Raw genomic sequence first — 23,380 nt, 5'->3', positions numbered from 1 at the left:
GACTGCAGGGCTATTCTGAGTTATGTGTCATGCCAGAAAAAGATCTCAACAGGCACCAGTTGTTACTGTCATGTCCCATAAGCTGTCAGTTGATATGAGGCCCAAATGTTTGGCCTAACACTCAGTGGAGCTTTTGAATCTCAAGTGAAATAATTTTTGAATTAAGACAATTATATGAAAAAAAATTGCAAGGTATATGCCATAATTATAATTTTATTCTATGTCTTCCTTTAGGGTGCCTTCCACCATGTCAACACAAGCACCAACATTTACACAGCCGCTTCAGAGCGTTGTGGCACTTGAGGGTAGTGCTGCAACGTTCGAAGCTCAAGTTAGTGGTAAGAATGTTTCCCACTTTGCCATTCCATTGCTGATATGTAGTCTTCTTTACTCTTTTACACCTGAGTTTACAACATGTGAAATAAGTTAAAGGAATATTTGTATTTACACAATGCTGCAGATTTACATGACATGGCATTTAATGAGTTTATCTGAATTGGGTCTTTCCAAAGAGGGGTTTGCAGAAGCACCGAAGGGGATTCAGCCATTATTGTTTGATCTCAAACTATTTCATAAATTACTTTTATTTATAAATAAATGAAAGCAAAAAATATATATAAAATGCATAAAAAAAACCATTAATAAAATAGATAAAGTTTAGCTGAATGTGTCACTGTCCCTCGCACAGATAAAATGCAGTAAATTATATATTTCAATGTGCAATGTTTCATCATCAAAATAAAGCTGGGTAATAAATCTATTATTATGATACTACTGTATATGCATGTTCAGTTCAGAATTCAAATGAAACACTAGATACAATACATTATGCAACAGGGGCCTCTAGATCCATCTTTCTATTCACCAAAAGGACATGAATTGTGACTATGGATTAAGAAATGTATGTGTCAAAGCCTAGATAAAATATTTTATAATATAATCCACAGGTAATCCAGTTCCAGAGGTGAGCTGGTTTCGTGATGGCCAGGTTCTTACTGCTGCCGCTCTGCCCGGCGCTCAGATCTCGTTCAGCGATGGCCGCGCTGTTCTGATGATCCCCGCTGTGACAGCCGCACACAGTGGAAGGTTTTCTGTGAGAGCCACCAATGGTGCTGGACAAGCCACTAGCACTGCTGAACTACTGGTTACAGGTAACATCACCATATAACATGCAAATTGATTTTAGCAATTGTCATTAGAGAAAAAAAAAACTTAAACATGTTTACACTCATTTTGTTTTTTCCTGTAGTAATTTTCCTGCCAGAATACTATAAAAATTTGTGCTACTGCACTCAATTGTTACTCTGCATTGCTGGATAATGATTGAAGTGATAACGGTTTAATTTGTAGCAGTTATATACTGAGAGTCATGAATTCCCCGTCTGCATTCTGGTGCTTTTGAGTAGAGCTACAGTAAGCAAATAGGTGGATTAACTGCTAGGCTCATAAAGTTAATGACTGTTACTTGTTATAGAAAGTGGTAAAGATCTCCAGTGATACTGTTAAGTGACACATCCAGGCTGTCATTGCTAGGGGAATTTATGGAAAGGATTGTGTGTCACCTTTTACAGTGCTTGAAAAGTGGTGCTGTATTGACAAGGGGATTGAAATATGGGGGCTTTTGTGGGAACTGACCCCTTTAATAAAGCCTTAAACTCCAGCCGCTTACCCAGGAAGTCAAAAGCAAAAGGCTTGGGGGTCTCAAAAGCATTTTCATTTACAAGTATATACAGGTTTAACAATGTTTTTAAACATCATTTTAGTGTAGAGTTTTTTTTCCAATTAAGTTTAATTAGTTGATCTTATTTGAATGCGGTGATGCCGTTGATTTGAAAGTTATGATTATAAACAGTTGATAATCATACACATGATGTTATTGCTTAAAATGTTATCAGGAAAAATGATTGATAATCAGGTCGGTATACAGTAATCTCGACCATCAGACATCTGTAAAATATATTTACTGCCCTTATTTATGACTTAATTCTTTGTTAGAATAATCTGCATGTAACCTTTGTTATTTGGGTAATTTCAGTCTTCTAAAAATACATTACCTGTGCTAATAGTGCTATCTTTTTTTGAGAAAGTTGGTGTTTAACTTTTATAATATCCATCTGAATTTACTAATTTAAAGTGTCTTGCAAGCACTGATATTTTTTCAGGAAATGAAAATCCTCTTTTAAAAATAATTTTAAAGGCCACATTTATATTGCACATGCAAGGCAAGGTTTATTTTATCCTATAAAATAGAATGTGTGAAACTGTTGTGTTGAATTTCAGAAAAATGACTTTAACCATCAATTCACTTCCAGCTGAAACTGCACCACCAAACTTCATTCAGAGATTACAGAGTATGACTGTGAGACAAGGAAGCCAAGTGAGACTGGATGTTCGAGTTACAGGAATCCCTGCACCTGTGGTCAAGTTCTACAGAGAGGGCGCTGAGATTCAGAGCTCTGCTGACTTTCAGATTGTTCAAGACGGAGACCTTTACAGTTTGTTGATTGCCGAGGCCTTCCCAGAAGATTCTGGAACTTATTCTGTCAGTGCTTCTAACAGCAGTGGACGTGCGACTTCAACTGCTGAGTTGCTTGTTCAGGGTGAGATTTTTAGCTGGTGAAAATTTGTTGCATGCATTTTTACTTTTATGAAAAATGCCTGGACAGGATTTTCAATCTTAATTCACAGGCGAAGAAGAAGCTGTACCTGCAAAGAAGCCAAAAACGATTATTTCAGCCTCTCAGATTTCACAGACCCGTCAGACTAGAGTTGAGAAGGTGAGTGACAGACCCAACATTGAATAAGCCTCAGCAGTTTTCAGAAAGTAACACAAGTCTCATTAACCCTTTAGATCAATGAGTAAAATGTTTTTTGTTTTTTTTCTAACAGAAGATGGAGGCTCATTATGAGGCCACAGCCATGATGCACATGCAAGTAGAGGGTGGCGTTGTAACCCAAAAGCTGGCACATAAGACTCCACCCCGTGTGCCGCCTAAACCAACCTCCAAATCCCCCCCTTCACAAGTGACTAAAGTGTCAGCTGCCCGCCAACAGTCTCCCTCTCCTGTGAGGCATGTTAAGGGCCCGACACCCACTCCTGTCAGGTAATGTGTCTAAAGTTTTCAGATTTACATTTAAGACAATTCATGTAATACATTTTATTGGCCTATAAACCTATGTTGATTTGATGATGGTTTTAAAGTATTAACGTCATAAAATAGCAACTTAATATGAATACACTTTATACTTGAGACTTGAGACTTTGCTCATTACAAAATAAGAAATAAATAGCACTTTTGAGAAATATGTGTACATATATATGTGTGCATAGTTAAATGATATGCATGCACTTTCTATTGATTATGTAGATGTCAGTAATATCAGTGAGTGACAGAAAAAGCAGTTTTATTTTACATGGAGCAAGTCGCCCCTTATGGGGGCTGCCATGTTGACATCATATGACCAACTTGTTGTCTGGTTGTTTAATGTTATTACTATCATTACATCATTACTACTACTTCTAATTAATACATTGCTAACTGTAATGATAAAACTTCCTAATTGTCGGGAAGAAGGAGGCGGGAACCGGCGGACAATCAAATCACATTTTAATAATACAAAATAAACACAAAACAGCGCACCAGCCCCTCACGGAAGACTGGTGCGCGCAAATAAAAACCAAAACACAACTAAAAGCCCAGGCCTGGTCCTCTCTCGTCCTTCACTGTCGTCGCTCCAGTTTTATATCCTTCCATCTCCTCCGTGGGCCTCGAGACCGGCGGGTCGAACAGGTGTAGCTCATCTCCAATCACTCCACCGGCCTCGCTCCCATGTCCCTCGACCCCGCCCCACTCGTCACACTAACATATAATAATTAATAAATGTTTATTATTTCAAGATGCAAGTTTACAATTGATATGAATATTAAAATGAAAATGAATATCATATTTTAGGTCCTGTAACTTGTCATTTCTTTTAGGCTTTTCATTTTTAACATTTCTAACATCTCTAGTTAAATTTATAGATCTCCTGCAGTATGACAAATTAAATTTCTAATACTATAATAATATATGTAGTCTTTCAGGTAATGTTTACATACAGTCTTCAAGGGATAGTTCACCCAAAAATGAATGAATTACTCAACCTCATTTCTTTCCGAACCTGTAAAACCTTTGTTCATCTTCAGAACACAAATTAAGATATTTTTAATGAAAACCGAGAGCTTTCTGACCCTGCATAGACAGCAAGGAAACTTCAAACAAAAATAATGACTTATTCAATGATTTCTTCCCCTCTGTATCAGTCTCTGTGATAAAATATTTGGGATAGGATAAAATATACAACTTACAACAAGTACAAAAAAATAAAATAAAATAAACATTCATAAGAATATGTAAAGTGAAACAATATATATCAATGTTAAAATTAAAACAATTTTAAGTAACAAAAAGCTTCAAAAGTCTTACTTGCTTTTTAGTTTTGTCTAATGTAGTATATTGTTTAAAATTCAAATCAAATCAAATTAAAAATTAAATTAAATTAAATTAAATTAAATTAAATTAAATTAAATTAAATTAAATTAAATTAAATTAAATTAAATTAAATTAAATTAAATTAAATTAAATTAAATTAAATTAAATTAAAATTTATGCATTTAGCAGACGCTTTTATCCAAAGCGACTTACAGTGCATTCAGGCTATCAAATTTAACCATATCATGTGATCCCGTGGAATCGAACCCCCAGCCTTGCGCTTGTTAACACAATGCTCTACCACTTGAGCTACAGGAACACTTTAATCTCTTTTTAAAATGTTCAAAGTCTGGCTTAGCTTTAGTCTATTTTTTCCACATGAATATAATATTTTCCAAGTAAAATAAATAAGTTTTCAATATTCAAATTGAAACGTTCAAGCAACTCCTTGACACTGTAAACTTTCTGTACTACTAAACTGTGAAACGGAATGGAGCAGGCGTTCTGACGTAGAACACACATGTGCTGCGCCTTGTTTACGAGCAGAGAGTAATGCTTATATATGCGTCGTGGTAATATGGTGAATGGCGGCAGAGACTAACCCGGAAGAGAAGTAATCATTGAATGAAGTCGTTATTTTTGTTTTCTTTGCGCACAAAAGTATTCTCATAGCTTATTTTTAGCTCATAGCTCATAGCAAAATTACTTGAACAACTGATGTAATATCAACTATTTTAACGATCTTGTTTCTACGTCTCTGGGCCTTGAACATGGTAGTTTTCAAGCTGCCTTCCAGGTTCAGAAAGCTCTCTAATTTCATTAAAAATATCTTAATTTGTGTTCCAAAGATGAAAGAAGGTCTTGGAACGACATGAGGATAAGTAATTAATGACAGAATTTTCATTTTTGGGTAAATTATCCCTTTCATGTTTATTATAAATAATCATACAAAATTGTGTTTTTTTCATGAATGCTTTTAAATGGGAATACGTTGTATATAAGTAACCCAACACTCATTAATGCTAAGGCTACGGTTTGTGATTTAGCTTCTCATAACATAATTTTCCATTTCATTTCAGAGCTGTGTCTCCATCTACCAGACTGTCTGTTTCCCCAATCAGACCAGTCAAATCCCCTGTGATGACCCGCAAACAGGTCACACAGGCCTCTGAGGTCCTGCCCCCATGGAAACAGGCGGGATATGTATCAGAAGCAAGCTATGCCCGCATGATTGCTGGAGCAAAACAAGTCCAAACAACCTCTACCCGCGTCCAAATGGAACAGCACTGGGAAGGATCTGTTGCTTTTCAGCAACAAGTTGGTGCTGTCAAAGAGGTAAATAATTTCCCACTAGGCAAACTTGCTTTTGCTCTTTCTACATGTTACAAACGACTTATTCAGTGGTGCCACCATTCAGGTTTATCTCATGTAAATGTTTATTTTATCAGTGAAAATGCTTGTATTGTACTCTAACGACATCTTGCAATTGCAATTCCATTTGCATGTAAAAAAGGAGCAGCAAAACATGGATGAGAAAAGTATTGCTGCTGCCACTGTGGTGGCGGCAGTGGACCAGGCTCGTAGTCGTGGGCCACTCAGTTGCTCTCTAGAACAGCCCAGTGTTGAACCTGGCATAACTTCAGAGCACATTACATCTCAAAATGATCAGGTAGTTTGATAGTGCTGTGGTTGTCTCCTATCTAAATCTCATTCTTCCATTTTTTCCCCCACTGACTCCACAAAGATTTTTATAGGATTACAATAACAGATTTTAGTAGCTCATTTTTTCCCCAGCCACTACTTACCTACCTTTCCAAATGTAAACCATTTTTTGTACATTAAGACAACCATTTAGATATTTCTTTCTACATGTTCATAGATATCATGCAAGGAAATCCAAGAGGAATCCTTCACAACTGTAACAACTCATAAAATCAATATTGATGTTTCAACCACTAGTGAGAGATCCTTGGAAGAGATCTCATCAACTGCAGAGGTAGAAGCTAGGAGAATAATATTTCAGTTGGCCACACTTCTAATGCCTTCTATCCTGTTTTCCATTCACTTCACTTTGTTTTTCAGAAAGCACCTTATATTTTTTATGTTTAAGGGCAACATTTGAAAGGTTGCATTTGAAGTCATGGATAGGTTGAGTGATTGATCCTATTTACTTTAACATTGTTGACAATGACAACAAAAATGATTATGAGAGTCATTTCACAAAGTTTTGTCTTCTCTAATTATTTTTAAAGCAGTGAAAGTTTTTTTAAATGCATAAAAAACATCTAACAGTAGAGTTAGAGGAATATAAATGTTATTCTTTGGGTGGATTTTAAATTTTAATGCAATCTATGAAAATGTTCCCCTTGAATCGATGGATCTCTTTTTCAGCACTTTTCAATGCTAACATTTAGTAGATAATTCCACTGGATGGTGTATTTTCCAGCTTTCGTCCCATGCTTTTGTTTTCAGGATTCAAGCTGTGTATTTTTAGATGAGAATGGTTCCTGCCTATACATGTGTTCTAGATATTGATCAGTGATTGGTCTTGCCAGGGTGATGGGAAAAAAGCAGGAGCCGTGGCCACTGTGCTTGCTGCTGTTGATCTTGCACGTATACGAAAGCCCACGCATGCTGAAGGGGCTCAGTTGGAAGAAGAGGCTGACATAAGACATCAAGAAATGCTAGCAACTAAGCAACAGGTCACAAGTAAAAAGGAGCTGTTGCTTATTTCCACTGAAATGCCAACTGCTACTACTGAGAAGAGTGTACATGTCACCCAGGTTAGAATAATTTAACAGAACCTGAAACGTGAATATATATATATATATTAGTGTATTTGCATTCAAATATCCTCTGTTGATTTGTAATAGATTCAAAGAACTACTGAGGTTAGCTCCAAGGTGGAGACTGACCTTGCACCATCCCCAGTTCCACATTTCACAGTATCAAAAGTTACTGTACCAAAACCAGATCATAGCTATGAGGTAAGATTTGGTGATTACAGGCAAGCAGTGAAATCCCCCTTCTCTAATTTACACAAATTTTTAGATGATAGAACATAACAAAATTTGCATAAACCATTTGAAATAAATCTGAAATTTGCTTTCATTCAGTTTAAATCTTGAAATACAATATCTTGAAATCCTGCTTGCCTGAAACACGGTTTTTAGAATTCAACAGTAGATTTAAGCAGTCGGTTCCAAAAGTCTGAGACCACTATGAAAATTTGGGATATTAGTAATTTTATCAAAGTTTAAAGGATTAGTTCACCTCTGAATTAAAATTTCCTCATCATTCTCTCACCCCCAAAGTCATCCAACATGGTCATGTCTTTCTTTCTTCAGGTAAAAGAAATAAAATTTTTATTTTATTACTATTATTTTTTAAATACATTTAAAAAAAAAAAAAAAATAATAATAATATAATAATAAAAACATTATAATAATAACAGAAAACATTCCAGGGTTTTTCTCTACATAGTGGAATTCTGTGGGGTTCACTGGGTGGAAGGTCCAAATCACAGCTTCAGTGTAGCTTCAAAGCGTTCTACACTATCCCAGACGAGAAATAAGGGTCTTATTTTTCTAAGTCATATGCACATAAACTGACAGTCACCACTTATAAGCTTACTACTACTAAATACTGAAACTTAATTTTCTGTAAAGTTGCTTTGCAATGATTTGTATCGTAAAAAGCGCTATACACACAAACTTGAATTGAATTATTTAGCAAAAAAAAAATTAATAATAATAATAAATAAAAAAACCCCGGACATCTTCTAAAAAAAAGGAAAGAAAATTAAAATGTATATACTTTGTAACTTCAAACGCTGGTCTTGTCTAGCTCTGCGTGAACTGTGCATTACGGTTCATGATAGTTAGGGTATATTGAAAAACTCCCAACTCATTTTCTCCCCCAACTTAAAAAAAATCGTTCTACATCGCAGTTTTACAGTTTTTAATAAAGAGCTTTAAAATTCTTAGTATCTTCTGTTTTAAACACTGGGTCGTTACTTCTGCAGCGATGTAGGACGATTTTGAAGTTGGCGGCGAAAATGAGTTGGGACTTTTTTGATATTCCCTAACTGTTTCGCACGGAAATGCACAGAGTACGCATGCGCGTAACTTTAGTTACGGGCCGTTCACATATCGCGCCTAAAAACGCGTGGAAAAGGCTTGGCCCAGCGCTTTCTCCTCCCTATCTGGCAGTTGCGCTCCTGAGGCGTCTGCTGTTGCTGAGCAACCATGACCTGCTTTCTCCAAGAAGATGCGGAAATTTAAGCAAAGGATATATGGATTTGCAGCACTAAAAATCGCTTGCAGTAGCTCTGCTACTAAATTTATTTAAAAATGGCAATCCATATATAGCTATGATCAGCTGTTCCTTCATCTTGGCTGAGCTTTCAGGGTTGTTACGGAAAAGGATGAAGCTGATTAGTTGGTTCTTGTCACATGACCTGCGGAAAAGTTGAGACGATTTTAACTTAACTCGATGCGGTGCGGACGCGCCTGGAAAAAACCAGCGCTTCGCACCGTGTGCGCGTCGCGACCGCGTCGCTTCCATTATGAGCGAATTATAATTCCATTATAACGAATTTGAGCGCGCAAAAGACGCGATATGTGAACGGCCCATAGGACAAGCCTTTGAAGTTAAAAAGTATATAACTAATTATTTTTTTGAAAGTGACCAGTCGTTTCGTGAGATAAGACCCTTATTCCTCGTCTGGGATAGTGTAGAACAGAAGTCCACTATATAGAAAAAAACCCTGGAATGTTTTCATCAAAAAAAAACTTAATCTCTTTTCAACTGAAGAAAGAAAGACATGAACATCTTGTATGACATGGGGGTGAGTAAATAATTCAGACGTGAACTAATTATTTAAAGATTTTGGAATATTTTTCACTTTTAGCTATGTATTAGGTCAAATAAACAGAATTTAATCCATTTATGCTTTTCATACTTTTGGAGTTCATGCAGCTTGACTGCTGCTGTCATTATAGCAAAAGGGGGACATACCAAATACTTTTGAGAATTAAAGTACATTTAAGTTTTGTATTTAATTATATTCAATGCAAAATAAGTGCATTTTCACTAGTGGTCTAAGAATTTTTGGCGTCATTTTATGTTTTAGATTTTATTTTAACATTTTAGCACTACCCTTTAACAAGTGACAAACTATACAGACCAATCTAAAAAACAAAACACCCTCAATACCTCACATTTAAGCTTCATAATAACTCTCACCATAACGTCCACCCATTAGTTTCTCCATCAACCTTTTATTAAACCATCAAGTTTTTAATCTATCGAGTATGCGTTATCTGAAATTCCTAACAAATTAATTTTTCCTACCATCCTTCTAAAAAGGTTCCGTGACTCTTTCCCTCTGTGTGGCTAAACAAAAGTGATTGTTTTGTGGTATTCTGTGGTAATGTTGCTCTTCTTGGGTTGGTCAGGTTTCAATAGCAGGTTCTGCTATTGCCACACTACAAAAAGAGTTAACCTCAACAACTGCAGCTCAAAAGATCATCAAGCCTGTCAAGCCTCCAACACATAAGATTGTGGAGACTCGTGTGACCCCAGAGCCGACTCCTCCTCCTTTTAGAGAAACTGCAGAGAGATATCAGGCTCATTTTGAAACAGAGTTACACAGAAAGATAGGCGTTTCATATGCCGGGGAAGAATGGGGCACAAAGGTTTGTAGTTTGGCGTGTTTTCCACTTGTTAAGCTAACATTTGCCTTAATATCACTCGTTATTCTTCATCATATAGAGTCTTGTGTGGTTGTATTATCACTTACTGAAAGATTCCCAAGGCCTAACCATTTTCCTTACAGATCTCATCTGATATACAGAGGATTCCTTCTCATCACCTCCACCTAATCTTTATCAGATTTAAAAAAAAAATCAAGCTTTCTTTTTAACATATTTTGTGCCAATTTGCTAACGAAAAAAACTGTGTGCCAGAGTCACTTGGTAAATGTTGAATTTTCCCTGCAGGTTGTTGAGACTGCAGCGATCCCATCAGCTATCAAAGAGCCTGTAGTGCCCCCTACATTGATAGCAGTAAGTGTTTTATTAGCATTTTAATTAATTTCTTAATTGATTTTTAGAATGCCTTGAAAAATCACTAAATACAAATTGGTGTCTTGTTCATTAGGGTTTGAAGAATGTGACTGTCACAGAGGGAGAGTCTATCACTCTGGAGTGCCAGATTTCAGGCCACCCCACCCCAGCCATTATGTGGTTCAGAGAGGATTACAGAATTGAGCACTCCATTGACTTCCAGATCACTTATGAAAACAGCTATGCCCGCTTGGTAATTCGTGAGGCCTTTGCTGAAGACAGTGGCCGCTTCACTTGCACTGCTACCAGTGAGGCTGGAACTATCAGCACCTCATGTTACCTGCTTGTCAAAGGTAAACCTTGAAATAATTTTATATCTTCAAATTAAATTTATTATTTATTGTATGTATATTTTGTTTATTTATATAGATATTTACTTACTTTTCATAGAATTGACCTAGGTAAAGGGGTAGGATTTTGGTCAAATGGAACTAAGTGGATGTTGGGGTTTAGATCACATAGTGTGCTATTAGTTTTCTATATTTTGCATACTATTAAAATCTTTTAATAAAAGACTGAATAAACAAACAAAAAATAAAGGATATTCCTCCATACCGTAACCATTTTTTTTTAACCACAAAAACATTAATTTTTATTTTTTAATTTTTATTTTTTACAGTGTCTGAGGAGATTGAGAGCAGAGAGGACATTACTGTCCAGGAGAAACAGTAAGTTACAATGGCAAGAGCAAGGACTCTTGGATCTTAACTAGGGGGAAAAAAAAGTAGAGCTGATTTTTGCAATTATTTTGTGTGTGTTTTTAACAAGGACTGTCATTGAAGCCAAAGAAGAGACCATTTCTGAAATAAGTGCGGTCTCTGTGGAAACTGGAGCACCTGCTGCTCTTTTCTTTGTGAAGAAGCCAGTGGTTCAGAAGCTGGTCGAGGGGGGCAGTGTTGTCTTTGAGTGCAAGATCGGAGGAAGCCCTAAGCCACATATTTACTGGAAGAAGAGTGGAGTTCCACTCACTACTGGATACAGGTATAGATTACAGTTTGAATCTGGTTGGTCTCTGCACAGTAAAACAGAAAGCTAATACTTTTCTTGTAATTTAACAGATATAGAGTTAGCTATAACAAGGATACAGGGGAATGTAAGTTGGAAATTTCTATGACATTTGCTGATGATGCTGGAGAGTACACCATCTTTGCCAAGAATCAGCATGGAGAGGTGTCTGCTTCCACGAGCCTTCTTGAAGAAGGTTAGTTGTGAATAAAGTAATTGGTAACTGTGATTTGTATTTTTTTTAAATAACGTTTTGCACAGAAGAATCAACATGCCATTATGATTTTACAGAGGAGTTTGAAGCCTATATGAAGAAACTGGAAGTGACATATGTAACGGAAGTGACGACAATGGTGCAGGAGCCCAAAGTGGCAGATGTGCCCCCAGTAATTGTAAGCGAATATGAAAAAGAGATGATGCAGAGGAGGATGGCTCAGCAAACACAGATGATGCAGTCCTTCATCTCAGAGACGGTAATGAATTTATATGGGAAAAGTTATTTGAATCATTTTTTTAATGAAGTAAAAAAAAACAAAAAAAAAACCTCAGTTTTATTACTAAGAAATGCCTCTAAAATAATTTAACAAAATTAAATTACATATGAATTTCATATATGTATGTATGTATGTATGTATGTATATATATATATATATATAAACATTTTGTTATTTTCAGGAATTTCAAATATCTGCAATTGAACGAAAAATAATCCAAGAGATTGAAATCCGCATCCTTAAGATAACTTACCGCGAACTGGTGATCGAGGATGGTGAGGAGATGGTCATGAATGTTGCTGAGCATGAGGCTGTCGGATCCTCATTTAGCACTCCAGTCAAAAGCTACAGAATTCTGGAAGGAATGGGTGTTACTTTCCATTGCAAGATGGAAGGAACACCATTACCAAAGGTAAGGGTGCTAATTCTATTGATAAACGCTATTCTCATTATAGCACAGGATATATGTGTAATTTTACGTCATTTGTGTTAAATAGATTGCCTGGTATAAAGACGGTAAGCGCATTAAGCATGGAGGCCGCTATCAGATGGAGGTTCTACAAGATGGTAGAGCTAGTCTTCGCCTACCTGTGGTGTTGCCAGAAGATGAGGGCATCTATACTGCATTTGCTAGCAATATGAAGGGTAATGCTGTCAGTTCTGGAAAGCTCTATGTGGAGTCCACAGCAGCTGCTCAGCCTTACTACCCACAGGCCGAAGCTGTGAGGAGAGTCCAGTGAGTTGCCTTTGCCTTACTAAGCTTCATCTGTATTCACTTTGGTATGACTAGATATAATTGTCGCACTATGCATATAAAACGTTTATTTTGCACGTTCCGTGAAAATTGTTACGTTCCGGCTCAAGGAAGTAACAAAATAAAGGGATCAGAGTCCAAAAATTAAATTAAACAAAATATTTATTTTACATCTAGGGGTTATATGAAAAAGAAAAAAGATGTTCGACAAAAAATAAACAAACAATAAAGAAAAAATCAATATGAAGGTCCAGCTCCTGAGCACAACTGCAGGACAGGGGACAGACTCCTTCCCACAAAGGACAGCCATCTTAAATACAGCTTTGCAAATTCAACACAGGTGTGGATCCTTATCTGGCAACCTATAGGGAAAAGAGAAAACCACAGAACAAACCCAAAACAAAACTGAGCCGTAACACCTCCCCCCTTAAAAAAGGGAGAGATTCTCATTAGAAACTCTACCTTATACAGGTTCCAACCCCAAAACATGCGTACAAAAGAACAACCTACCCGGAGTTAGGGTGAAGTTAGTATCAATTATTAACCATTACAACTCCCCAAACTCTATATGCATTTTATATGCATAGTGCGGCCTCTTTACTTTGTTTCATATGTGTTATATAAGGCCAGCACTCTGAAAATCTAAAAAAACATAGTGAAGCCTGCTCCCAACCTTATCACTAGATATAATTTTCCACATGACTAGATATAATTGTCCACATTTAAACTTCTAATGTTTTAGGTCTACATCTCCAATGTCTGCTCGCTCAACTAGTTACTCTCCTGGCCGTTCCCCTGCTCGCTCTGTTAGCCGTTCTCCTGCTCGAAGACTTGATGACACTGATGAGAGTCAACTGGAGAGGCTATATAAGCCTGTCTTTGTACAGAAGCCATCATCCTTCAGGTGTTCTGAAGGACAGACTGCAAGGTTTGACTTAAAAGTAGTTGGAAGACCTATGCCCGACACTTACTGGTTCCACAGTGGTAAGTGTTTTTTTAAACTACAGTACTGTAAATTTTTTATTTTTTATTATTACTTTTATTGAGCAAGGATATGTTATTTTGGTCAAAATTGATAGTAACAACATTTCTAAAATTAAAAAAGATTTGTATTTGAAATAAAATGTGAAGTTTGATTTATTTCATGCTTGTTGAAAATAGAATTTTAATTTATTGTTTTTAATTATCTTTACCAAAGGACAACAAGTGGTCAATGACTACACCCACAAGATTGTGGTAAAGGAGGATGGTACTCAGTCAATGATTGTGGTTCCTGCCATGCCTCAGGACTCCGGAGAGTGGACGGTTGTTGCTCAGAACAGAGCTGGAAAGACTTCCGTATCTATGACTCTCACTGTGGACGGTAAACCATTTGTTTTTTATCTAAAAACTATGTAAGGTCTAGATTTGGTGATGTGGGAGATTGTGTAAACTCATGGCTTATATATTATAGCAAAGGAAAATTTGGTCCGACCCCAGTTTATTGAAAAGCTGAAGAATATCAGTGTTAAGGAAGGAAGTTTGGTTGAGTTGGCAGTAAAAGCCATTGGAAACCCCCTCCCTGACATTGTCTGGCTGAAGAACAGTGACATCATCTCTCCTCATAAATACCCTCACATCAAGTAAGTGAATTTATTCACAAATTATTTTTTAATTATGCTCTGTTTGTGGTACTAATCTATGTTAAATCCAAAATTTGTATTGCAGAATTGAGGGTACCAAAGGACAGGCACATTTCCAGATTCCTCAGACTGCTGGCTCTGACAGTGCATGGTACACAGCCACAGCCATTAACAAAGCTGGCAGAGATACCACTCGCTGCAGAGTTAATGTAGAGGTTGAGTTCACCGAACCTGAACCAGAAAGAAGACTCATCATTCCCAAAGGGACATATAAGGCTAAGGATGTTGCTCCACCAGAAATTGAACCGCTGCATCTTCGCTATGGTCAGGAACAGTGGGAAGAGGGTGACCTCTATGACAAGGAAAAGCAACAGAAGCCACATTTTAAAAAGAAGCTTACTTCAGTCAGGATGAAGCGATTTGGACCTGCGCATTTTGAGTGCAGACTGACCCCTATTGGTGACCCAACTATGGTTGTTGAGTGGCTGCATGATGGCAAGCCACTGGAAGCTGCTAACAGACTGCGTATGATCAATGAGTTTGGCTATTGCAGCCTTGATTATGAAGTTGCTTATTCCAGAGATAGTGGCGTCATTACTTGCAGAGCTACCAACAAATTTGGGGCTGACCAGACCTCAGCTACACTAATTGTGAAGGATGAAAAGGGTCTAGTGGAGGAAAGTCAGTTGCCAGAAGGTAAAATGCAGAGAATGGATGAAATGGAGCGGATTGCCCATGAGGGCGCTCCCTCAGGAGTAACTGGAGATGAAATGACAGAGAAGATCAAACCAGAGATTGTCTTGCTCCCAGAACCCATAAAAGTATTCGAGAGCGAAACAGCCAAATATCGTTGTAGAGTGACTGGTTACCCCACTCCCAAAGTCAACTGGTACCTAAATGGACAGCTCATTCGAAAGAGCAAACGATTTAGACTGCACTATGATGGCATTCACTATTTGGAAATCACTGACTGTAAGTCGTATGATTCTGGAGAAGTCAAAGTGTTGGCTGAGAACCCAGAGGGTACAGCTGAGCACACTGTCAAGCTTGAAATCCAACAGAAGGAAGACTTCCGGTCAATTTTGCGCCGTGCTCCTGAGAAGGCTCCTGAGGTATCTGGCCCCGAACCTGGCAGAGTATCTTTTGATGTTGTGAAGGTAGACAAACCCACAGATGCTTCACAAGCAAAAGAAGTTGTCAGACTGAGAAAGGCTGAGAGAGTTGTTCATGAAAAATCCACAGAAGAGACAGAAGAGTTGCGAAGCAAATTTAAACGCAGGACTGAAGAGGGTTATTATGAAGCCATATCCTCAGTTGAGATGAAGTCTCGCAGAAAGGATGAATCATATGAAGGAATGCTAAAGAAGAGAAAAGAAGAACTTCTACACTGGACCAAAGAGTTGACTGAGTCAGAAAAGAAGAAAGAGGAGGAGGAAGGCAAACTTAAAATTCCTACTATCAGACCTGAGAAAATTACACTTTCTCCCAGCATGGAGGCTCCAAAGATCTTGGAAAGAATTCAGAGCCAGACAGTGTCTCTGTCTGATGAAGTTAGTTTCCGTTGTAGGGTTGTTGGTAAACCAGAACCAGAATGCCAGTGGTTCAAAAATGGCATTTTACTTGAGAAGTCAGATCGCATTTATTGGTATTGGCCCGAAGACCATGTCTGTGAATTAGTATTCAGAGATGTCTCAGCTGAGGACTCTGCTAGTATCATGGTCAAAGCCATTAACATTGCTGGTGAGGCCTCCAGTCACGCTTTCTTGTTGGTACAAGGTATGTATATTCACTTATATATCAGTATTACGCTTATAATCATTGTTCAAGTCAGAGGTACTCTATCTATTAAATTCTCTTTGGGTTTTTGCAGCCAAGCAGCTTGTATCTTTTACCCAGACACTGGAGGATGTCTTTGCTAAAGAAAAAGACACAATGGTAACCTTTGAATGTGAGACAAATGAGCCATTTGTCAAAGTCAAATGGATGAAGAACAATGCCGAAATTTTCTCTGGAGACAAATACAGGATGCACTCTGACAGAAAGGTGCACTTCCTATCTGTGCTGACCATCGACATGCAAGATGTTGCAGAGTACACTTGTGCTTTAACTGATGATGACCACATAAGAACTTCTGCCAAACTTCATGTTGAAGGTAAGTGTATACTCAGCTGTCACTTTTTTATTTCACATTAACATCTTTGAATTTTTGGTCAAGAATCTATTTTGTTTTACAGGTGCACCATTGGAAATTATAAAAAATCTGGAGAGTGTTGAAGTGCCTGAGACCTATGCTGGAGAGTTTGAATGTGAACTGTCCCGTGAAGATGCTGAAGGCACCTGGTACTTTGAGAATAAAGAAGTTACACCAAGCCTTAAATATGTTGTATCCTCTCGTCGTGGCCGACACACCCTGTCTGTAAAAGATGTTAGGAAGGAGGACCAAGGCAAATACACCTTTAAAGTGGGTGATCTGAAGACAAGTGCCACACTGAAGATGAAATGTACGTAGAATTTTTTATATAATATTCTGAATATGATTTTTAGTGTTGTAGTATTTTCCAGTAAATTAGGAACTTCATTTAAGATTTTATGTAAACAATTGTATACATTTTTTTTTTATTTCAGTGCGTCCTGTAACTCTGATGCAAGGCCTATCTGATCTGACAATTTGTGAGGGTGATATTGCCCAGCTGGAGGTGCGATTCTCTCAGGAAAATGTGGAGGGAACATGGATGAAAAATGGCCAGCCCATCTCTGCCATGGACAGAATTCACATTGTCATTGACAAACTTGTCCACAAACTTCTGGTTGAAAATGTCAACAGGGATGATGCAGGAATCTACTCATTTGTTGTTCCTATTCAAAACATTTCTACAACCGGAAAACTTACTGTCCAAAGTAAGTTTGTTTTTTATGCAGATGCATAGACTTAGAAAAAGAAATACCGCAAGAGAATACAGAAATGTAACCTATCTTTTTTCCCCTCTTCAAAGCAATTGAAATCATATCACCTCTAAAGGATGTCCATTCTATAGAAGGTACGAAGGCAGTACTAGAAGCTAAAATCTCTGCCTCTGATGTTGCTTCTGTGAAATGGTACCAAAATGAAAAGCTCCTTGTGGCTAGTGAGAGAATCCAGATGGTTGCCAAAGGAACCAAACAGAGACTAGTTTTGAATAGGTCCTTCGCTTCTGATGAAGGACACTATAAGATGGTTGTTGGCAGAGTGGAAACAGCTTGTAAACTTACTATTGAGAGTGAGTATTTCTGTTAATTAACCGTTATAACACCTTAGTATTTGCTTAAAGTTATGTTTTATGGGTTTCCATTATTAATGAATATATTTATGTCATACAGAGGTCAGCATCGTCAAGCACATGCAAGACTGTGTTTGCACTGAAACTCAGAATGTCACTTTTGAGGTAGAATTATCCCACACTGGTATAGATGCCTATTGGACTTTCAAGAATCAGCCTCTCAAGGCTGGACCCAAATACAAAATTGAGTCCAAAGGGAAGCACTATAGCCTGACCATCATCAATGCTATGAAAGATGAAGAGGGCCAGTATACATTTGCAGCAGGCGAAAAGACATCCAGTGCAAAACTAACTGTATCAGGTATGTTTTTTTGTCATTTGGCAAAAATCTTTTAAGTTAATGCACAGGTATTGCCTCACGGTTATGATTTTCTTACACTAGGTGGAGCCATAAACAGACCACTCCATGATGTAACTGTAGCAGAATCCCAAACTGCTGTTCTGGAGTGTGAGGTTGCCAACCCCACTTCTGAAGGCAAGTGGCTTAAGGATGGTCACTCTGTTAACTTTAGTGACAGTGTCAGGAGTGAGGATATAGGTGCAGTCCGCCGACTTGTCTTTGTTATCACAAGACCACAAGATATTGGAGAGTACACCTACCAAGTGGCAAACTCCAAGACATCTGCCAACTTAAGGGTTGAAGGTAATTTTACTACCATGTTTTGTAGAATGAATTCCTTTTCCATACTGTAATATTTTTCCTTTGGTGTAACTGATTGCAAATGTGCTTTTCACAGCTGTGAAGATCAAGAAAACCCTGAAGAACCAAACAGTCACCGAAACCCAAGAGGCAGTGTTTAGTCTTGAACTGACTCATTTAGATGTGAAAGGATCCCAGTGGATAAAGAATGGAATAGAAATTGTCCCTAGTGACAAATATGAGATAACAGTAGATGGATTGGTTCACAACTTAAAGATCAAGAACTGCAACTCCCAAGATGAATCAGTCTATGGATTCAAACTAGGAAAACTCTCTGCTAATGCCAGACTGAATGTTGAAAGTAAGTTTATTATTTGCCAAAATCAAAGACAATTTTACTTTAAAAAATAAAAATCTATATGCAAATTAATTCTATTGCAGCTGTTAAGATTGTGAAAAAGCCGAAAGATGTGACTTCCCTGGTCAATGGAACTGCCTCTTTTGAGTTGAGTTTATCCCATGATAACATACCTGTTCAGTGGATGTTCAAAAACCAAGTGCTGAAACCTAGTGCCAATGTTCAAATAATGTCTGAAAGAAAAGCACATAAGCTGGTCATTCAAAATGTTGATGAAAGCAACGATGGAGAGTACATAGCTGTAGCTGGACATTTACAATGCAGCGCATATTTGCATGTTGAATGTAAGTATTAATTTAAAGATCTCCCCTACCAAAACTTGTCCAGTGTCTAAAATACACTGCTAACTCCATATAATGACTATTTCAGCTTTGAGAGTCACAAAGCCCCTGAAGAACATTGAGGTTCCAGAGACCCATGTGGCCACGTTTGAATGTGAAGTTTCACATTTCAATGTGCCATCCACCTGGCTGAAAAATGGAGTTGAGATTGAGATGAGTGAGAAGTTTAGGATTGTGGTGCAGGGCAAACTGCATCAGCTGAAGATCATGAATACCAGCAGAGATGATTCTGCAGAATACACTTTTGTATGTGGAAATGACAAAGTCTCTGCCACCCTGACAGTTAACCGTAAGTTATTTTTCATGTTATTTGCTAACGCTTAAGTGTTCACCAGACATGTATTTAATAACAAAATTTCAGAATTCAGTCAATAAATGTTTCTTCCCTCTCCTTCAGCTGTCCTCATCACGTCTATGCTCAAAGACCTGAATGCACAAGAGAAGGACACCATCACATTTGAGGTTACTGTCAACTATGAAGGCATCACCTACAAATGGCTTAAGAATGGTGTAGAAATCCGATCTAGTGATAGATGCCAAACTCGCACCAAACAGTTCACTCACTCGCTCACTATCCGAAATGTTCACTTTGGGGATGTTGGAGAGTACAAGTTTGTGGCTGGATCTGCTGAAACCGCAGCAAAGCTGTTTGTTGAAGGTAAAATTTGCTTTTGTTATTAGGTTTTCATATTTTAAATTTTTGATTTATCATGTTCATTCTGATCAAGTTGTTTTGCCATCATCAATTTAAGCTCGTGTCATCGAGTTCACCAAGCACATCAAGGACATTAAAGTTACAGAGAAGAAGAAGGCCATTTTTGAATGTGAACTCTCTGAGCCCAATGTCCAAGTAACATGGATGAAAGATGGCCAGGAACTTGAAATATCTGAAAGGTACTCCAGATGTTGGTTTTCCATTTCCATTCACAGTTTATTAAGTCTATTAAGTTCAGTGTCTTGATGGAGATATCATCTTCACCGTTTAGGTACAAAGTGTTCACAGAGAGACACATGCATCGTCTTATGATCCAGACTGTGCGCATGTCTGATGCTGGTGAATACTCTGTGGTTGCTGGATCTAGTGTATCAAAGGCTACCCTCACAGTTGAGGGCAAGGATGTGCGTATCGGTGAACCTGCTGAGAAAGAAATCACTGTAAGTACCAAGCTGTCTTAAGTATCATTTACTGACAAGCAGTGCTCAGCCCATCAATAATGCATTCAATTGCTTTTTTATTGCAATTTGTATCCAGGTACTTGAGAAACAACGAGCTACATTTGAATTTGAAGTCAATGAGGATGACATTGAGGGTCGCTGGCTAAGAAATGGAGTCGAGATCCAGTTTTCTGTAGATCAGCGCTTCAACTATGCCATTATTAGGAAAATTCATCGTCTGACAATCACAGAAACATACAGAAGCGATGCTGGAGAATACACATTCATTGCTGGAAAAAACAGGAGTGTTGTGACCCTTCATGTTAACAGTGAGTTTGGTCTCAAAAGTTTTTAATTCTTTAAGTGCAGTCTGTCAAAATGTTTATGCTGTGATGTTCAGTAATGTGCATTTTTATACGTGCAGTTTTGGGGGTAATTAGGTAACAACATAATTAGAGCTAAAAAGTAAAGTCAGAAATATACATTATAATTCCTCATTTACTTTGCCATATAGGTAAGAGGCATTCGTTTTTTATATTAATTTTTTTTCCTGATAAATGCAATTAAAGACATATCTACCATGCAAAACTACTTGCAAAAAAGTATTTTATAAAGTATTTTTTGTTGATGTCTTTTATGTAATATAATGTTTCTTAGTTTGTTGTTCTTATTTGTCTCTGTATGTTTATTATTTATTCTTATACAACATTATTGCATTGTTCAGTCCCAGAGCCTCCACAGATCATCAGGCACATGGAGCCCCTGTCTGTTGAGGCTGGTAAACCTGCACGTTTCTCTGTGGAAGTGACAGGAATTCCTCAGCCTCAGGTATCTTGGTATAAGAACTCTCAGGCCCTGTCTTCTGGGTTCAAGTGCAAGTTTCTGAGGGGGGGAAATGAGCACACATTGCTACTTATCGAAGTCTTCCCAGAGGATGCAGCTCAGTACAACTGTGAAGCTAAGAATGACTATGGAGTAGCCACAAGCTCTGCATCACTTAATGTTGAAGGTAAAGAAAAACATGAAAAAATTCACAATGAATTATAGGTACATAATTTGCTTAAGCTTGCTATCCCTTTTATTCCTCAGTTCCAGAAGTTGTTTCCCCTGACACTGGAGCACCACTGTCACCACCTGTCGTCATAACACCAATACGCAACACTTCTGCCAATGAAGGACAGTCTGCAAGGTTCCAATGTCGTGTCTCAGGGGAAGGTGAGATCAGTAACCATAACTCTGTTCCATACCTAGTGAGCTTCTTATTGATTACATAGGCATCTGCCTTTTCTGCTAGCATCCGAAGTCCCAAAATTGAGTAGTTTGTAATGCTCTGAATAGTCAGACAATCTCAGAGCTTGTTGCAGTACATTGTGGTATTGCATTCACTTTGGAAACATGCAATGCAATGTAAGGATTTGGCTTAAACTAGTTATCTCAGGAGACAGAATTATTAAAATCCTTCTTTTCAGTATAGCTTTTACATTGGGAGCACTTTTATATTAATTGATGCTTATGCTTATTCCTCTGATTTACTCCTGTTTAGATCTGACGATTACTTGGTATTGCAAAGATAAGGAGATCAAGCAGTCTGATATATTCAGAGTGTCTCAGTTTGATGAAAACTGTCAGCTGGAGATCACCAGAGTTTATCCTGAGGATGAGGGCGAGTACATGTGTGTTGCCCGTAACTCTGCAGGAATGGTCTCCTGTTCTGCTGTACTTAAAGTGGATGGTGAGTTAAACTTTCTTACCAACTAAAAATTGCAAACTAATAATAAAAACAACAACAACTGATAATGGTTTTAATTATCATGTTAGTTTATATTAATTATTAATGCAGTTGGTGTTGGTTTGTCTGTTAATTAGGGCTGTCAAAGCTAACAATGATTACTAAAACAATGATTTCTAAAAACGGAATGAACAATTCAGAGTGAATTAGAGCTTCATGAACACACAAGTGACAAGCTGTGCACTGGTTTTCCCGTAAATTCTTAAAATAATTGGCATTCTGTCACTGATATAAATATTAATAAAAAAATAAAGCAGAGAACTGTATTTTTTTCAATTTACATTATCTATGTATTTGGATGCAGTGTGAGAAATCTCAAATCTGTTGATTTTTTGTTTTGTTTTGTAAGTGCAATGAGTAAAGTGTCATCAGTATAAAATGCAGAATATGTAATGATTGCACATAGGCCTTTTTTTTTTAACTTTCCTACAGTTCCTAAATAACTGAATTTATTAATGTGTGACTACACAAAAGTATGAGATAGATAATGCTGAAATAGCTGAAACAGCCCTACTGTTAATACAGAAAAATATTGTCAGAAAATTGTGAAAACAGAATTAATTTTGTACAAACAAACTTCTAAGTGTGCACTATAGTAATTAGTTGAGAACAAATCAATACTTCCTTTCAGGACAAACACAAATTATGGACTATACATCTGAATCTCAGTCGCAAGCCACATCCAGCCTCTTCACAAGTATTAAGACTGTTCAGAAGGATCCTACTGGCCAAAGGCCAACTTTTATTCAGCCTATTGTGGGCTGCGTAGTGGCTAATGGAGAAGTGGCTAGATTCCATGCTTGTGTGTCTGGCATGCCAAAACCAGAGATAAGTTGGTTCCATAACCAACATTCTATAAAGCCTACCAAAAATGTTGTCTTTCATTTTGATGAGATGACAAACATTGCTACGCTAATCATAGTTGATACTTTCTCTGAGCATGCTGGACAGTACACTTGCAAAGCAGTCAATATCGCAGGAGAGGCAGCTTGCTCAGCCATCCTTGCTGTAACAGAAGAAGGTAATTGAGATCAAAGTAGTTTATGGTTTTTGATTAACAAATCACGATTCATTAACGTCATATACTTTTTAAACTTAAAAAAACTTAAAAACTTTTCAATCAAACTTTAGATTCTCTCAGTGAATTTCCTGATCACCTTCACTAACTTCACGTTGTGAAACCTTGTCAGTTCTGCTGAAGAAGTTGTATCATACAGTGCTCTCTTGGTGTCGGGCTGGCAAATG

At 37.5% G+C, this 23,380-nt stretch overlaps 1 protein-coding gene across 1 annotated transcript in view; it reads left to right on the top strand.

The window, feature by feature from the left end:
• The window catches only part of LOC132153146 (titin-like), a 137,441-nt gene that overhangs the window by 1,515 nt on the left and 112,546 nt on the right, over positions 1 to 23,380 (top strand). Inside the window, exons 2-39 of the mRNA XM_059562449.1 lie at positions 235 to 338; positions 948 to 1,151; positions 2,313 to 2,600; positions 2,689 to 2,777; positions 2,890 to 3,104; positions 5,552 to 5,807; positions 7,028 to 7,255; positions 7,346 to 7,459; positions 9,932 to 10,171; positions 10,475 to 10,540; positions 10,635 to 10,893; positions 11,220 to 11,268; positions 11,369 to 11,581; positions 11,659 to 11,801; positions 11,897 to 12,078; positions 12,281 to 12,511; positions 12,597 to 12,835; positions 13,596 to 13,837; positions 14,052 to 14,216; positions 14,307 to 14,475; positions 14,561 to 16,251; positions 16,346 to 16,627; positions 16,710 to 16,976; positions 17,101 to 17,373; positions 17,469 to 17,732; positions 17,833 to 18,093; positions 18,175 to 18,435; positions 18,530 to 18,793; positions 18,874 to 19,134; positions 19,220 to 19,480; positions 19,589 to 19,849; positions 19,944 to 20,085; positions 20,178 to 20,346; positions 20,444 to 20,675; positions 21,071 to 21,355; positions 21,436 to 21,561; positions 21,890 to 22,078; positions 22,767 to 23,156. Of these exons, the coding sequence (XP_059418432.1) occupies positions 248 to 338; positions 948 to 1,151; positions 2,313 to 2,600; positions 2,689 to 2,777; positions 2,890 to 3,104; positions 5,552 to 5,807; positions 7,028 to 7,255; positions 7,346 to 7,459; positions 9,932 to 10,171; positions 10,475 to 10,540; positions 10,635 to 10,893; positions 11,220 to 11,268; positions 11,369 to 11,581; positions 11,659 to 11,801; positions 11,897 to 12,078; positions 12,281 to 12,511; positions 12,597 to 12,835; positions 13,596 to 13,837; positions 14,052 to 14,216; positions 14,307 to 14,475; positions 14,561 to 16,251; positions 16,346 to 16,627; positions 16,710 to 16,976; positions 17,101 to 17,373; positions 17,469 to 17,732; positions 17,833 to 18,093; positions 18,175 to 18,435; positions 18,530 to 18,793; positions 18,874 to 19,134; positions 19,220 to 19,480; positions 19,589 to 19,849; positions 19,944 to 20,085; positions 20,178 to 20,346; positions 20,444 to 20,675; positions 21,071 to 21,355; positions 21,436 to 21,561; positions 21,890 to 22,078; positions 22,767 to 23,156 (9,562 nt within the window). The 5' untranslated portion in view covers positions 235 to 247. The remainder of the gene's footprint in view (positions 1 to 234; positions 339 to 947; positions 1,152 to 2,312; positions 2,601 to 2,688; positions 2,778 to 2,889; positions 3,105 to 5,551; positions 5,808 to 7,027; positions 7,256 to 7,345; positions 7,460 to 9,931; positions 10,172 to 10,474; positions 10,541 to 10,634; positions 10,894 to 11,219; positions 11,269 to 11,368; positions 11,582 to 11,658; positions 11,802 to 11,896; positions 12,079 to 12,280; positions 12,512 to 12,596; positions 12,836 to 13,595; positions 13,838 to 14,051; positions 14,217 to 14,306; positions 14,476 to 14,560; positions 16,252 to 16,345; positions 16,628 to 16,709; positions 16,977 to 17,100; positions 17,374 to 17,468; positions 17,733 to 17,832; positions 18,094 to 18,174; positions 18,436 to 18,529; positions 18,794 to 18,873; positions 19,135 to 19,219; positions 19,481 to 19,588; positions 19,850 to 19,943; positions 20,086 to 20,177; positions 20,347 to 20,443; positions 20,676 to 21,070; positions 21,356 to 21,435; positions 21,562 to 21,889; positions 22,079 to 22,766; positions 23,157 to 23,380) is intronic.

Source organism: Carassius carassius, chromosome 11, assembly GCF_963082965.1.
Source record: "Carassius carassius chromosome 11, fCarCar2.1, whole genome shotgun sequence".
In the NCBI taxonomy this organism is placed as follows: domain Eukaryota; kingdom Metazoa; phylum Chordata; class Actinopteri; order Cypriniformes; family Cyprinidae; genus Carassius; species Carassius carassius.
The sequence above is the reverse complement of the archived record's forward strand: the minus strand, read 5'-3'. Positions and strand labels throughout refer to the sequence as shown.